The 16,535-nt window shown below is 46.4% G+C and overlaps 1 protein-coding gene across 4 annotated transcripts in view; it reads left to right on the forward strand.

Moving 5' to 3' along the window:
- Tbc1d1 (TBC1 domain family member 1) overlaps positions 1 to 16,535 on the forward strand; it is a 185,914-nt gene that overhangs the window by 141,731 nt on the left and 27,648 nt on the right. For all 4 annotated transcript variants that reach the window (XM_005359249.3, XM_026785238.1, XM_026785239.1 and 1 more), the window contains 3 exons: positions 1,539 to 1,724; positions 6,366 to 6,527; positions 13,158 to 13,316. In XM_005359249.3, coding sequence (XP_005359306.1) covers positions 1,539 to 1,724; positions 6,366 to 6,527; positions 13,158 to 13,316 — 507 coding nt within the window. The remainder of the gene's footprint in view (positions 1 to 1,538; positions 1,725 to 6,365; positions 6,528 to 13,157; positions 13,317 to 16,535) is intronic.

Consider the following 16,535-nt stretch of genomic DNA (forward strand, 5'->3'; position numbering starts at 1 on the left):
ATTTCAGCTCTGAGTTTGATTGAAGAAATTAAGCATTTTGTGCTTCTGTGTGTGCTAAGGATCTCATAGTAGGAAACTAAACATCAAGAAATGTAGTGACCGTCCAGTACCAATGGCGGCTAGGGAAACGAGAACGCAGGATTGTGTTGGAGCTGCCAGTCAAAACCGATTTTGTTTGGGTGATTTTAGGCCTAAGCTGCCTGTGAAGGGTGTTTCAATCGCAGATCTTAAGACCCGTGTTCCTTAAGTTCAGTGTACCCAATAGCTCCTAAAACGCTGCTTGTCATGTGGGATCCAGTTGTTCAGGGACCTCTGTTGCCTGTTAGTGCTAGGCTCACAGTATCATGTGTAACAGGAACATAATTTCTGCAGATAAAGGGATTTCCATTCATGAAATGCGAGGAGTTAAACAAAACACAGGTATTTAGAAACGGACGTGGGAATGTTGGAGGTGAAGTTGCTTCTCGTGATAAGCAGGTGACTCCCGTGGAATCCCGATACAGCTGCTTGCTTAGTCCATTGGTCTTTCTGGGCCTCAGTTTCCTTTTCAGGCAATTGTGTATTTCTACAGTTGTCTGGATGAGTGCAGATGCCCAGTACAGTGTCCTGCGCTTGGGGATCTATTAACAGTGCTGGTTCATATTGTCCCTAAGGATGTTTAACTCTCTCAGAATATCTAACAGTGTGGCAGTAAGAATGCTTGTGTAAGCCAGGCTGGTGTGTTCCCAGGCTGATTCCTCTGCTGCCTAGCTGGGTGACCCTGGGCAAGTCTTTCACACACCTGTACCTTGTTTGTTTGTTGTTATTGAGGTTCTTCTAAATACACAACTAGACAGTTTATAAAACTAAATACCAGTGTCTTAGGGTAGTTGTATTAAATAAGTGGCTATAGAAACATAGTAACAACTATATGGTTGTTACTAAATACCTCCGAAGGTTATTTAATCTTAAATCCTAAAACGTGTCCTTAAACATTTTCCCAACCCCTCCAGCTTTCGCTTCCTACTTAATGTGTCATGTTTCACATTTGTGACTCATACATAAGGTATTGTGGTGAATATTAAAACATAATTTTTAAATTACATTGATCTGTTTGTTTGTGAGGGGTGGGACAAGCATGCATGCACCACATCACTCCTGTGAAGGTCAGAGGACAACTTCCAGGAGTTAGTTCTTTCCTTCCTTTATGTGGGTCCAGGAGATCAAACCCAGGTTGCCAACCTAAGTGACACACACCTTTACCTACTTTACCTGCTGAGCCATCTTTGCTAGCTCCAAAACATAAATTTTACATTTGCCGGTGTTGTGCCTTAGCTAATTGAGCAGAAATTCCTGAATTGATAAAGGATTGAATACATACTTTTTATTGTTGAAAGAAAGCGACCATTCCAAGACTGGTGGGATGATACCAGTGACCTGAGTTCTGTCCCAAGGACCCACATACAGGTGGAAGGAGAGAACCAGTCCACACACACAAAGGGTGGGGGGAATTTTAAAAGGAGAGAAATGCCATCTTGCAATGTCCTTTTCATTTACAGATTATTCAGAGCTGGGAGAGCTCCCTCCACGATCCCCTTTAGAACCAGTGTGTGAAGATGGACCATTCGGCCCTGTTCCAGAAGAAAAGAAGAGGACATCACTCGAGCTTCGAGAGCTATGGAGAAAGGCTATTCTGCAACAGATACTGCTGCTCAGGATGGAGAAGGAGAATCAGAAGCTGCAAGGTTGGTTTGGAGTTGGAAGCCGATCGGAACTGATGCTCTTAGTTGATCCTTTCACGCAGGATTTACCCTTAAAAACAGCCGTCAGGATCAGTCTTAAAGCAACAAGCAATGGATGCTTGTCCTGTCTGTTTACCTTTTCTAAGTAGCACTGGGCCATTTTGTTGTAAGAGCTGCGGGCCTGCTTTTCATCCTGCCCGGCTCCTGCACAGCTAGCTTTACACCAGAAATTACAACACACAAATTGTATTCATTTAAACACTGCTTGGCCCATTAGCTCTAGCCCTTACTGGCTAATTCTGATATCCCTATCAACCCATCTCTAATAAACTGTGTAGCACCGGTCTTACCAGGAAAGATTCAGCATATCTGACCTGGCGGCTTGCTTCATCGTGTATGTCTGCCTGGGAGAGGGGAGCATGGCCTCTGAGCTCATTTCCTCTTCCTCCCAGCATTCTGTTCTGTTTACTCCACCCACCTATGTTCTAAGCTATGAGGCCAAGCAGTTTGTTTATTACTTAACCAATGAAATCAACAGATTGATATATGACACTCCCACATCACCATTTACTTTCCAGATATTTAAAGGGAATCTTCCTGTGTTACGTATTTCTCCCTGGCATCGTAAGCACCATGTCTGTAACTTCTGAAATATAAGCACCACTTAAGCTCTGAGCCTCAGAAGTGGTTTATGTTGATTGGTCGGTTGGTCTGTTTGTTGTGATGATAGTTCTGTGGTGGGATTATGGGTTTTTGTTTTTATTTTTTTCCTTTTTTTTATGCCCAGCCATAGTTTCTGCCAAGATACTGAGAATAAACTGATCCTATGTAAATCCTTAAGGTGTATAACATCATTTTATATGGTTGTTTAGTGATTTCCTGAAGAAAAAAAGTTATCTGAGCTTTACCTGTACGGATACCAACTGTAGGTGAACTTTCTCTGGACTGCCAGCACCAAAATAAAGACACAGAGACTTCTTATTCAGTATGAAAGATTTGCCTTAGCTAGGCTTATTCTTAACTGGCTCTTATAACTTAAATTAACCTGTTTATACTAATCTGCTCATTACCTTTCTTCCATAGTGTACATCTTACTTGCTCTGCATATCACCAGTAAATCCAACCTTTCTTCTTCCCAGATTTCCTCTCTCTTCCCAGAAGTCCCGCCTGCCCTCCCCTGCCTAGCTATTGGCCATTTGTCTCTTTATTTATTCAATCAGAAGGTGCTTTAGCAGCAACACATCTTCACAATGTACAAAAAGATTATTCCACTAATAACCGATATTATCAAACTATAAGGAACTTAGAAAGTTTAGGTTTGGTTTCCTGTTTCATTTCAAGACTTTAATCAATAGTTGCCCTTTCCAGAGTAGCTCATGCATTCACACATGTGTCCCCTGTGGGAACCATGAGGACTCTAGGGTGTAAGGCGCTGCCTGGATTTGAAGTCCTAAAGCTTTTGAGTGGGAAGTCTAACACTCGGTTCTCTCATAGTGACATTGCTTAAGGCAGTTGCAAAATTAGTATGTTTCATTGAACATTATCCTTCATCACAGGTTTTTGTCCTTTAACAAGGACCTTGAAGATTGAATAAAGTTGAAAGTAACTAAGACACCAGATCTCATGGGTAATCTCTCAGAATGTGTTGTGTCCCATGAGGCCCTATTGGTTAGAACTCCGCGGCTCTTCTTTGCTGGTGTCACAGTGAGTAGCTGTCCCATCATGATCAGGCCTCTGAGTTGCAGCAGCACCAGATGCCAGGACTGCAGCTCCTGCTCCTGAGAAAGTGCAGACTGGTGAAATGCCAAGTGATAAAGACTCAGCATCGTTAGGTTTGATCAGGAAGCAATGAACTGAAGGAACAAACCCTGTTGATGGGACTGTAGTCCAACAGTGTTGTGTGATGTTTACTCTTTTGGCTTTTTGGGGGCCCACCACCCAGCTCCCAGATAAATCACACACGGAGGCTTATTCTTAGCTATATGAATGCCAGACCGTGCCTTGGCTTGTTTCTAACCAGCTTTTCTTATCTTAAATTATCCCCACTACCTTTTGCCTCTGGGCCTTTATCTTTCTTACTTCTGTGCGTCTTGTTTTCCTTCTTACTCCGTGGCTGACTGGGTGACTGGGCCCTGGTGTCCTCCTCTCCTTCCTGTTTCTCCTCCGGTTTGCTCTCTGCCTAGCAGCCGTCCCTATCCTTGTTCCTGCCTTGCTATTGGCCATTCAACTCTTTAGTAGACCATCAGGTGTTTTAGACAGCTTCACAGAGTTAAACAAATGCAGCATAAACAAAAGTAACACACCTGAAAATACTACCCAACACAGCAGTTGGAGCAATGCTTAGAAGTGAAGCCCGTGCTCGTTGCTGAGAGGATCAAAGCTAAGAGTAGGCTTGTCCTGTCCGGTGCTCTAAGCTATTGGAGAACACGAAGGGCAGTTTTGAATAGGTATTAAGCTTTTCCTGCTTTATTCTTACTCCTTTTTCCTTGTGTACTGTTAAAGGTAATTCTAAGAGCAGGTGTCTTAAAAACTTTTAAAGGGACAAAGAATATCCAAAGATGGCACTGAGTTCCCTTTGTGTTGGCCATCTGCTACTGGGTGTGGGGCCTGCCCTTGAAAGTGATCTGTGTCTGCAGTGAGACTCCCGTGGAGAAAACTAATTTTTCATTTGCAAGTGGTTATCAGTTAGAGATGGGGGCTTTTGTCCCCATCTCTCAGCACTGGTGCCCATCTGGCAGTGGCCACACAGGCCCTGTGCATATGGCCACAGTTTCATATGTGCAGTCCTGATGTGTTTAGAAGGCCGTGTTTCCTTGATGTCCTTCTTTCCCTCAGACTTTTATGATCTTTCTTCCTCCTCTTTGGTAAGGTTCCCTGAGCCCTGAGGGGAGGAAATTGATGGAGACATCCTGTTTAGAACCGAGTGGTCTAGACTGTCTCACCTTATCTGATTGTCCGGCTGTGGCTCTCTATATTTGTTTCTGTCTATTGCAGAAGGAATCTTCTCTGATTAGCCAGGACATTTATTTATTTATTTTGATGTTTTGGGTTGGTTTGGTTTTATCTTATGGGCCCTACATTATAGCTTCGTACACACGAACACATATACACACACACAGAGGCAGGGGGGTACTGACGATAATAATAAATAAAAACATCTTGTGGTCATAGCCTTACAAAGTGTGGCATCAGGTAAATAACATCTATGTATTTGGAGATCTTTGTTGGCAACTGAGTTCCCTTTGTGTTGGCCATCTGCTACTAGGTGTGGGGCCTGCCCTTGAAAGTGATCTGTGTAAAGGCAGAAATGCTCATTATGTGGGTCCTGACAGTGCTTTTCAGCCAGTCAAGATGAAAGCGGAGGTATACCTGTAGAAGGAGCGTGAGCCGGGCTGCCTCTTGGGAGTATTAGAAGTCATGACTATAATTGGTGAAGTAGAATCAGGATACCCCAAAAGCAGAGTGTGTGCTGCCTTGCCAGGGATGAGTAGGCGGATCAGCATGAGCAGCCGAGTGTGTGTGTGTGTGTGTGTGCTGCCTTAGTCACCTTGCCAGGGCTGTGATATTGCCTGACTGCTTGGCAGGTTTATTGGCAGTTCTTATTCTGGTGGTCTTGGAGCGTTTCTGCTTGAGCTCATTCATCTTACCTGTATAGCCCAGGAAATGCTTGTCTTGTGGTCAAAATGTAATCAACTTGCTAAATTTAATATAGGAAGCATCAGTCCATTACTTTGTGCTATACCTGTATTACTGAGAAATAATCAACAATAGCAAGCTGATTGCTTAAAATATTTAGGAAGCTTGATAGGAGTGACTGGGGAGGCAGAACTTTCTCGTTGACATAGAAGCTAGGTCAGACAGGACCGAATCAGAAGGTGCACTGTGTACACGGAACCATTCATGCACTTCTTAAAAGAAGTTGAAGTTGCAGGTGTGAGTGACCCCTGAAATTGACCAGGATCCAAGCTGGTTTGCATGCTCTTGTTGAAAGAAAATAGAGAAGCCCACATGACAAAGACTTCCTCTCACTAAGCCTGCTTTCTGCTTTTTGAATATATGATCCAGTACTAATTACTGCTCCGGAAATCTTCCGTCCCAGAGCAAAGTTAACCACCATCGCAGTCTGTCTGTCTGTGTTGTCGACACTTGGCAGCTGGGATTGTGGTTTTTCCTAGGGACACGGAAAACTGGTGCTGATGTTGGGACTGATGCGTTGTCCTAGTTGGCTTTCTATTGCTGTGATAAACACACACACACACACACACACACACACACACACACACACAAAGAAAGTCAACACGGAGAGGAAAGAGTTTGATTTTTAGGCTACCGTCCATCACCAAAAAAACAAGGGCAGGAACTGAAGCCGAAGCCATGGAGAAATTCTTCTTACTGACTGGCTTCCTTCACCTGCCTTGCTCAGCTACCTTTCTTACATAACTTTTAGTCTCTGGATGGGGCACAGGTGGTCTGGCTAGAGAAACATCTTTGCATTTCTAAGAGGAGGAAAGCAGGTGGCCTCAATGTGCCTGTGCTGTTGGCTGCCTGAGCTTGACCTCGCAGCAGTGGTGAGCAGGGCCATGTGGAGTCCTCCGGCTGGCAGCCCTGGGGCCTCTACTCACCTACCCCCCTTATCTCTTCCAGCCTCTGAGAATGATCTGCTGAACAAACGCCTGAAGCTTGATTATGAAGAAGTCACTCCTTGTCTTAAAGAAGTAACCACCGTGTGGGAAAAGATGCTTAGCACTCCAGGAAGATCCAAAATTAAATTTGACATGGAAAGAATGCACGCAGCTGTTGGGCAAGGTGAGTGTGACCTTCTGTGACGGCGAGAAGAGCAGAGTGAAGGCATTTGCGAGCCCCGTTTTTGTGACTCTCTGGCATTTTCATCTTTGCTCACTGTGTTTCCAGATGTGTGATTGATTGATGTGGGTTCCACCACCATTCATGATCTTAATTACAGTAATGAAAATGCCCGGAAAACCAGGGACCGGTATGTTGACAGGAAAACCCAAGGCTTAGTTTTAGTTGCCTGTGAGCTGGATAAGTGATACGATAAATTAATTAGGGAACTAAAGAGAAACCACATGTGGTTTCTTGATGGTTGGGTTTGCTAGGGAAACAACAGAGTGCTTGGCTCATCTCGCGGGGGTCTGGGTTTGGACCACATCCAGGTAAGCACTTTGTAGTGTGATCTTAAGCAAAGATAACCTCTCTCCAGGAGCCCCACTTGGTCTTTAAATTTGTTTAAAAAGTTGTATTTCATTTTTAATTATGTGTTTATGTGTGAGTCTGTCTATGTGAGTGCCCATGTATATGTGTGAGTCTGCATACGAGTGCCCACAGACAGCAGAGGCAGTGGGTGCCCAGAGTGTGTCCGTGTGAGTGCCCACAGACGGCAGAGGCAGAGCTATGGGCGGTTACATGATATGGAGATCAGTCTCAGGCCCCTGTGAGAGCAGTAAGTACTCTGCAGTGCTGAGCATCATTCCAGCTGTGAGCCTCAGCGTACACGCGTGTAAGGTGTGCCTGACGATGGTGGCTGTGAAGAATAGATGCACTGAAACCCTGGAGCATGGCACCTGAGTCTGCTGTCCTAGATATGGGAGGAGGGAAGTGTGGGCGGCTTTCCCTGCCATCTGCCAGTCCAAAGTTGCTTTATCCCTGCAGAGGTGAGCACATAGCTTGAAATGAAGTCTGGAAATGGTTCCAGCAGTTTGTCACAAAATTTGGTTTTTGTCTCAAAAATCATATGAGTCTGTCCTTTATCATTATGTTTCTCTCATTTTTTTTTTAACTTACTAGGTTGGCATACTAAGTAACAGGTTTTGCCATTTCCATGACTATGTGTCATTTACCTTGTTCCCAATTGTTTGGCTCCCCATCCCTCTGCCCCTGCCTCTCTCTCATTTTGTTTTGGTCTGATTCATTGTAACTTCCTATGTTCCAGTAAACTGTATGATTTCTCTTGGTGAGCGCTGGTGTGAGGGGGAGCCTTCTGAGAGTAATCTGTGGTACTTGTTGCTCCTGAGCTCTGCATCAGTTCTGAATACCCAGGATCTGAATGAGGGCTGCAAACACAGATACAATGCAGGGCTTCCTGTGGTTGTGTAGTAGGAGGCAACGTGCATGTGTTACTCACTGCTAAGAGAGCCAATAGGACTAAGCAGTTTTCTACCATGGTCGTTTTCTTTCAATAAAGATTTTTTATTTTTATTTCTATGTGTATGGATGTCTTTCCTATATGTATGTCTATACCATGTGCATGTTTAGTGTGCAAGAAGGTCAGAAGAGGATGTCAGATGCCCTGGAACTGGAGTTATAGACAGTTGTGAGCCACCATAAAGGTGCTGGGAATCGAACCCAGATCCTCTGAAAGAGTGGTCAGTGTCTGGACTGAGCTGTAAGCCCATTCCTTTTAGACATCCTTAAAAACCTTCTGCTGTGCTGGGGAGATAACTCAGTGCCAGTGTAAGCCTGGGAGTTCACATCCCCAGAACCCATGGAAAACTTAGACAGGTGGTAACTACCCATAAGTCCAGCACTCAAGAGACAGAGACCAGGGATTCCGTAGGAAGGCTGACTAGCTAGACCAGTCTGACCTCCAGGTTCAGTGAGAAACCCTGGTTCCAAAGCTAAATGGAGAGCAATTGAGGAAGACCCTTGATGCCAGCTTTTGTGGTCTGCACAAACACGTACCATGACCCCACACATTCGAACAAACTCATGCAAATAGATTGAATAAGTAAACAAAACCATTTACTGGGCTTTGACAGCAGTGTCCTAGTGCTTGTGGGTAGTTACTGCTAGTTTTGACCTTCCCTTCCTACTAATTAAGGAGACTTGGGTGATAGTGGCCTCAGGCCCTCAGCTTGCAGGAATTCTCATCACCATGCCCAGCCGCATTTGGTTGAGGCATGCCTCAGAGCGCTGTTCTCAAGTCCCATGTGTATGCTGGAGGCGTGTTCTGCACAGGTTTCCGTGTGATCCTGGGTAGGAGTCTGCACTTCTGGGAAGCCTGGCTCAAGCTGTCACTCTTTCACGGTCCTGCAGTGCTGATGGATCTGGCACCCATCGTGGCTGCTGCATTGTGACCGTCATGGTGGGTGGTCGCAGATGGCTGTTTTGAAAGGTTAGGAAGCAGAAACGAGTGCACCGTCTTTTCCTTCTCACAGTTAGCTAAATGATGTGCTGAAGTGGTACCTCAACAGCAGTAGCCTGCCCTCTGGCAGCTGCTCCAAATATTTGAGCATCTCAGAGGCCTTGCAAACCTTGGCATTTATTTCCTGTTCCATGTGGTGAGGGGATGATGGGCTCCAGGTAACTGGACCCTGTGGGCTAGAGTAGGGCAGGGTTGTGAGGCGTCCATCATAGATTGTCATAGAGTGTGGTAAGCCAGGGCTGGTCTGGAACTCCTTTGACTTCTCTGACTTGGTCATTCCCTGAAGGAGTGTAAACAGTCAGAGGCTCCCTCATCTAGTTTCAACACGCAAAGACTTAGCAACTTCAAACAAACGACCACTGCTCATCCGAGCCTCAGGCTTTTTAAAGAATACTAAACCAAAACATGACTTTGACCTTCCAAGCAGAGGTGACTGTGAAACAGAGGACAGTCTTTGTGCAACTGATGAGGCTTTTTCTCCCAGTAGGGACTTAGAAATTTTTCCAAGTTAACATGAGATGGGAGTAGCAGGATTAAGGAGTCAACTTGGGAAAAGAATTCTGCGGAATATTAAGTAACTCCAAGTTTGATGGGCCTCAGATGACTTTTTGAAAGACAGCAAAGTTCAGAATCCTAGAAGCAAATAGCTGTGTCTCTCAGTATGTTAGTGTGAAGTGGCCATAAGCAATCTGCAGAATGGGTCAGATGCAAACTCCACTTACCTTTGACCCAGCAATGCAATTCCCAGAAACTTATTCTAGAAATTAATCAGCCACAGATTGCTATGATAAGAATGCTTATTCTATTTTTTTTTTTTAGTAGCTGAAACCAAAACAAAGTGGCCCAGCCATGTGACCATCCATGCGTCTTCCCGGGAAACAGCCCAGTGGGCGTTTCCACGTGTGAGAAGGACAGTACTCGGTCTCACAGTTGGTCTCTCACACAGAGACCTATGGCGATGGACCGGGCACAGCGCCCTGTGCTAACTTTTGTCCTGACAGAATGACCAGCGGGGGTTCTCCCCACTTTCTGAAGCTTTCTGTTGTGAATGTTGGAAGTATATGTCTACCCTGGTTATGAGTGGGCTTATTGCTTTTCATTTTATACTTTTGCATTGTCAGAACTTTTCCCTTTATAGCAGTAAGCATATATTAGTTTCACATTGGTGAAATAGTTATTCACACATGAGCTGAGTGAACAGTCTCTTGCTTAGCCAGAATTCCCTGCCTGCTGGCCTTCTATGACCAGGTTTCCTCTTGAGCTTAGGAGAAAGCAGAACTGAGCATGGGGGAAGATGTTCCAGGACATTCTGAGCAAAAGCACTGGGTCTGACTGAATGACTTTGCTTTCTGTCTCAGATTTGGCTAATCCTGCAGTATGAGAGTATCCGGTGCTCACTGGTAGCATGACCAGTATTCTCTTCCTCCCCAAAATAAATCCTGATAAGATAAGGGGAATGATTTAGGAAGAAGAGGAAACTGGACATCTCCTAATTGGGAAGAATTTCCAGTCTGCCAGAAAGTATTTGGTGAAAAAGCCCCTCTATAAATTACTCATCATGTTGACTATGATCTTGTTCACTGTTTGCTTTTAGTCCGAGTTTGAAGTATTACAGGTTTGCTCTGTGTGTGTGTGTGTGTGTGTGTGCATCTAAGGCAGACCTGAGCAGGAATTACCAAAGAAAAAAAAAGAGCAAAGAAAAAAGAGTAGATTGATTAAGAAAGTAGCTGTTAGGGGCTGTTAGGTTCCTGTTGCTGGCACAGTAAATAATTACAGATTCAGTGGCTAAAACACAGGTTAGCCAGGGAGCAGATCCGGGGGTAGACGTTTGTGCGCAGGCCTGATGACCTGAGTTCAGTCTCTGGGTTCCTCAGAGTGGAAGGAGAGAACCAGCTCTTGAGAACTGTCTTCTGACTGCCACACAAGCATGGTGGCACACGTGTGCCTACACTTACACACACCCAAAGGTTTTCTTTAAAATAAGTTTCAAGACCTGTACACATTCAAGACACACAAAATTCTGTTATTGGGAAGGGGAAGTGAACATGAAATCCCACCCCTAACCAACATGCAACTGATAGCTGCTGGCACAGGAAAAATCAGTTTTCTCCAACAGTATGGCAAACTCCAGGCCAGGCCCCATGATCTGAAGTAGTTGACCAATGCAAAACAGACTCTGTCGGTTTAGAGAGGTTTTTTTTAATGTGTGTTTGTTTTGGCTTGTTTGTTTGTTTGTTTGTTTTTCTTGTTTGATTTCAGAGAAAGAGAAAGAACATAAAATTAGGGAGGCGAGGAGGTTCTGAGAGAAGCTGGAAGGGAAGAATATGGTCAAGATATATGAAACATATTTAAAAACTGGGGAGAAAATGGAGAGTGACATTAATCAGAATGTATTGTACACATGTACAAAAATTGTCAAATAAATTTAACTTTAAAAAGTAAAACACACAAGGAACTCAGGACCGCGAGAGATACACCCACACACAGAGACAATGAGGATGTTCTATCGGGAATTCACCAAGGCCAGCTGGCCTGGGTCTGAAAAAGCCTGGGATAAAACCGGACTTGCTGAACATAGCGGACAATGAGGACTACTGAGAACTCAAGAACAATGGCAGTGGGTTTTTGATCCTACTGCAAGTACTGGCTTTGTGGGAGCCTAGGCAGTTTGGATGCTCACCTTACTAGACCTGGATGGAGGTGGGTGGTCCTTGGACTTCCCACAGGACAGGGAACCCTGATTGCTCTTCAAGCTGATGAGGGAGAGGGACTTGATAGCGGAGAGGGAGGGAAATGGGAGTCGGTGGCGGGGAGGAGGCAGAAATCCTTAATAAATAAATAAATTTAAAAAAAAAAGTAAAACACACACACGTCTTTTTTCTCTCTCTCACAGTTCTGCAATCCCAAGTCCAGATGTCAGACCTGGCTTTTCCAGCTTTTGCTGGCTGTAGCATTTTTTTTTTAAAGATTTGTTTATTTATTATGTATACAGTGTTCTGCCTACATGCATGCTGGCAGGCCAGAAGAGGGCACTGTAGATCTATTGTAGGTGGTTGTGAGCCACCAAGTGGTGGCTGGGAATTGAACTATGGACCTCTGGAGGAGCAGGCAGTGCTCTTAAGCACTGAGCCATCTCTCCAGCCCCCAGCTGTAGCATTTCTTGGCAGAAACTCTCTGCTTCCATGGGCACACTGGCTTCTCCTTTCAGCTCCTTCTCTGGGTGCTGCTGTCAGGGACCCTTGTCTCAAGGTACAGAGTTGCAATTACAGTGATGATGTCATAAGTCCTGGCTTTAGGTACATCTACAGAAACAAAGCCACTAGAGGTTCCAGGGTTAGGAAATGGATCCTGCTCAGAGTCATCAAGAGGATGTGTGGGATGCGGTCACTTAGTTAGGCCTTACTTACATTTCTCCCAAGCTGATACACAGGGTGGGGAAAAACCAACAACTGTCCAGGTACCTGTACCAAGATAACTTCCTTCTGGTTGGTTCTCTTTCCTTTTCCTTCATCTTGGCTTACACGCCAGAGGTGGCGAGATCTTGATTGCTGAGATACACGGAGCTGCTCGCTTTCACCTGAGCTCTATCTCGCTTTGATTCACTTCCTTATCCCTCTTTCATTTCTTAGAGCATCGTTAGTTGGCTTTAGGTGGGGTCGGGATTTCTGCCATACTCACAGGTTTGTCCTTTGCAGAGTATGACCTGCTCTGATCATATTGTATCTTTTGGAAGGTGAAAGACAAGAAGGAGGGCTAAGGGGAGGGGAAGGTAAGAGGTGGGAGGGATGGAGGGGGAGACACAACACTTTTTCTGTTGCTTCCTGTGCAGTTAATTCATAATGGAACAAGAATTTCATTCACTGGAGGCTAGGGGGATGGTGCAGTCAGTAAAGAGTGGTCTCAGAAGCGTGAGGACCTCAGTTTGGTTCCCAGAACCCATGTCAAAGCTGAGAATGACCACACATGGTTGTAATCCCAACTAAGGCAGAGATGGGCAGATGCCTGGGGCTCCCTGGCCAGTTTAGCCTACTTAGGTAATGCAGCCTATTGAGTGACCATGTCTCTGAATAAAGTGGATGTGTACCTGAGGAACAGCACCCAAGGGTGCATGTGTGCCCATACACACATGCCCTGCACATGTATAGGTATGTATAATCACAGAGAACACACACTACACACGAATTTGCAGCCACGGGAAAGGACACAGTTCATTTTTTATCAATGATGGAATTCTGTGCATAAAGTCTGGTTTAGCATTTTCCACTCTGTTAAAGGTGTGCCACGCCATCACCGGGGTGAGATCTGGAAATTTCTAGCTGAGCAGTTTCTCCTTCGACATCCACTTCCCAGTAAACAGCAACCAAAGGATGTGCCCTACAAAGAACTCTTGAAGAAGCTGACCTCCCAGCAGCACGCCATTCTCATCGACCTCGGTGAGTCTGCCCTCCTCCTGGAGACAAGAGGGGATGTTCCACACTTGAGAAATCTGGAGAGGTGGCCAGGTCGTTTAGTGATCTGCAATTGAGTGCTGAGACTTCATTTCAAAACCCTACAGTGGTCACAGACGTCCTCTGAGAGGGCATAAGCATCTCCCTTTTTGCATGGTGGCTGGCTTGTTCTGCTTGGCATGTTCTGGGGCATGGAGAAGGGTAAGTGGTCATTAAGGATGTAGAGACATAATTCTGATTTAGTTCAGTAATTCATATTTCCACGATGGTTTGTGGCCCACTGAAGAAGCATCCTGGGAAACACCCTGGCTTGGTTGGTTTAGTTACAGGAGAAACACCCTGACTTGGTTTAGTTACAGGAGAAACACCCTGACTTGGTTTAGTTACAGGAGAAACACCCTGACTTGGTTTAGTTACAGGAGAAACACACTAGTTTGGTTTAGTTTCAGAGAAATGCACTGGCTTGGTTTAGTTTTCGGAGCATCCCCTGGGCTGTGGTGTGCAAACAGAATTCATCAGAAAAGCTGTAGAAAGCTGTGTGTTTGCAGTTTCATCTTGGAAAGTGGACAGTGCCTTATTTCTGGAATAGCTTTTAAAACACAAGAAGGAAACAGTGTGCTGGATGTCTTTGCAGTTGCCATGGGGAAGACCTCACTGAGTTAGAATGGAATTACGTTGAACAAGAGACGCTCTGACTGCTGGGTGGCTGGGTGCCCTCTCCACCCTCTCACAAGGTCTGTCTCTGCTGCAGGGTGCTGGCTCCATGGCTGCAGCTCATTTACTGCTGGTGGAGCATGTGGTCCTGCTGCCAGAGTGCCGGTTCTGGGTGCCGAGGCCGTCTCTGTGCACCGCCCCCCCCCAGGTCCCTGTCTTTGCTCAGAGCACTGTAGTGGCTCCGTTCTATGGGTACTTCCCTTGCTGCAGCCACAATGGAGAAGGCGGGCTGGGTCAGCAGGAGTCAGTTTCAAGCCATACACTTCATGCTTCCATACAATCTTCAGGCTACTCTTAGTGCTTTCTTTAAATGCCATCGTTCACATTACACAGAGATAAGTGCACAGAGAGGTCCCAGAACCTGGATAAATAAAGATTCCCATAAGCAGTGTGACATGAGAGCTTTGTTCCCTCCTGACCCCTGGTTCTGCTCGGTAGGACGCAGCCATCCATGGCTGCACATGGGCTGTATTACAGTACACTCTCAACCCAAGGACAGTGCCCCACACGTAGTAGGCACTCGTATCTTTCTACCACATTAGTTGGGAGGCACTCTCACACGCCTGCCTCCTCCTCTCTGGGAACCTGACCCTCTGTCCTCAGAAATGAGGAAACTGACATTGAGCAATCAAGTCCCATGGTCGTCAGAGCAGAGGTACTGGACCTGCCCCCATCATTTTGCCATCCCTGAGACTGCCAAGCCCAGCAGGCTCCATGTTGCCAAGGAGATGCTAGGCAGGTAAAGGGTGATGCTGACAGGCATGACAGGCCTCCAATCAAAGCTCATCTGGTAAGGTGACCCTGAGGGTGGGTGGCTGTTTGTACATTGGCAGGTAACAGAAACAGTGACATCATGTTCCCATCATGTGACGTGAGCTGAAGTGGGGGTATGAGTGTGACAGGGAGTGTGAAGATCACCTCTCTCCTGCCTTCTCCCCTCCTCCATAGCTTGGGAGGAGGAGAGGAAATGGGGCCGAGACTTCCCTCCCTGTTGTGCATTTTGTTCCATTGACTTCCTGTCTGCCTGGCCCTCACTCTTCCTGGGCATGGTCAGCCCTCTGCCTCAGACTGCTTGAATGTCATCACTTTCCTGCAGAAAGAGCATGAAGTCCAGCTTGGTCACACGTCCCCGCCCCCACCCCACCAACCAGGCCTCACCCTAGGAAGTAGTGTTTGTCTGAGCCCAAGCTCAGTGGCCTCTCCCCTAGAAAACAGCCTGATTCACATCCTCCCTGCCCCTGCTCGGCCCCACCCTCTCCCTTCTGCTCCCAAGGCCAGCTACACCCAGCCCCCACTGTGTTGACCCTTCTCTTTCCTCACCTCTGGCCCAGTGCTTGCCTGGTCTCCACTTTGGATGGCCTCCAGACCTCCTCCCAAGGGTCTAAAGAACCTCTATTTGCAGTAATCCGTGTCCCAAGTTACCTCCACCAGGCTCCTAGTGATCCAGGGATTCTGCCAGCATTAGCTCTTGTCCCTGTGTGAACCAGAAATCCTGGTTGCTGGCCCAGACCCAGAATTGGAGTGGGTGCCCTTCTTCAGGGCTCTGGCTCTGCTGTGAGTTGACATCAAGTAGGCTTGGCCCAGAAGGCCTCCAGCTCTGGCCACTGTCCCAACCAGCGGGACATGCCAGAGCTCAGCTCACCCCACCAGCTCTTGTTGAGCCCACGCTATGTGCTTTGTATGTACAGTGGCAGTCTCTGGGCCCGGGGAAGGTGTGTGCTATAGAGTGACGTCACAGACTATTTCCTTCAAAATGGCTTTCCTATACTGGCCGGAAGAAAAAGCATCACCGATGGGAAATATTTGGCTTTTCATGGGTTTGTTTTCCTGTCTCTTGCTTTATTTTATGAAACCGGGCCTTTTGCTTAAACAGCTTTTTGCAAGATTTGTTCCTTCAAGGAGTAAAAATAGTCAACCTTACAGTTTAGTCGTGTCTTCTAGTTTATAAAGTGTGATTTCAGATGTGGCCTGACTTCACCTCTGCATGGCCTGCTGTGGACTGCGCAGTTAGTTTACTGTGGACTCAAGAGCTGGGGCAGGCTCTGTGCAGAGTCCTTCGTCTTTGTGCGTCATGGCCTGACTTCCTAGCTCTGCTTACTGCTTCCTTATGTGTCGCCTGGCCTTTCCTTCAGCACAGACCACAGCCAGCCCGGAGAAAATTGCCAGGCTTAGCAGGTGTCACCCTGGCTCCAGCTCCATCTTCTGGCTTGACCTCCTGATGGCAATAGCCTTTCTCCCCAGCTCTGTGACTCTCCATCCTGGGTGGATAACATGGACTGCCAAGACCCTGCCTTGTGTCTGGGGCTCCCGTTCACTTCTGGCTGTTGATGGGGTTCCAAACATCTTCCTTGGTAGCCATCCTGCACGTCAGCAATTATCTGTCTCTACCAGTGACTCTGGGCAGCCTCTCCTGTGATGGGGGTGAGACAGGGGACAACCCAGTCCAGAGACACAGAAACACCATTGAGTCAGAGCAGGAGTTGGAACTGC

The sequence above is a fragment of the Microtus ochrogaster genome, linkage group LG1 (genome assembly GCF_000317375.1).
Source record: "Microtus ochrogaster isolate Prairie Vole_2 linkage group LG1, MicOch1.0, whole genome shotgun sequence".
Taxonomy (NCBI): Eukaryota; Metazoa; Chordata; class Mammalia; order Rodentia; family Cricetidae; genus Microtus; species Microtus ochrogaster.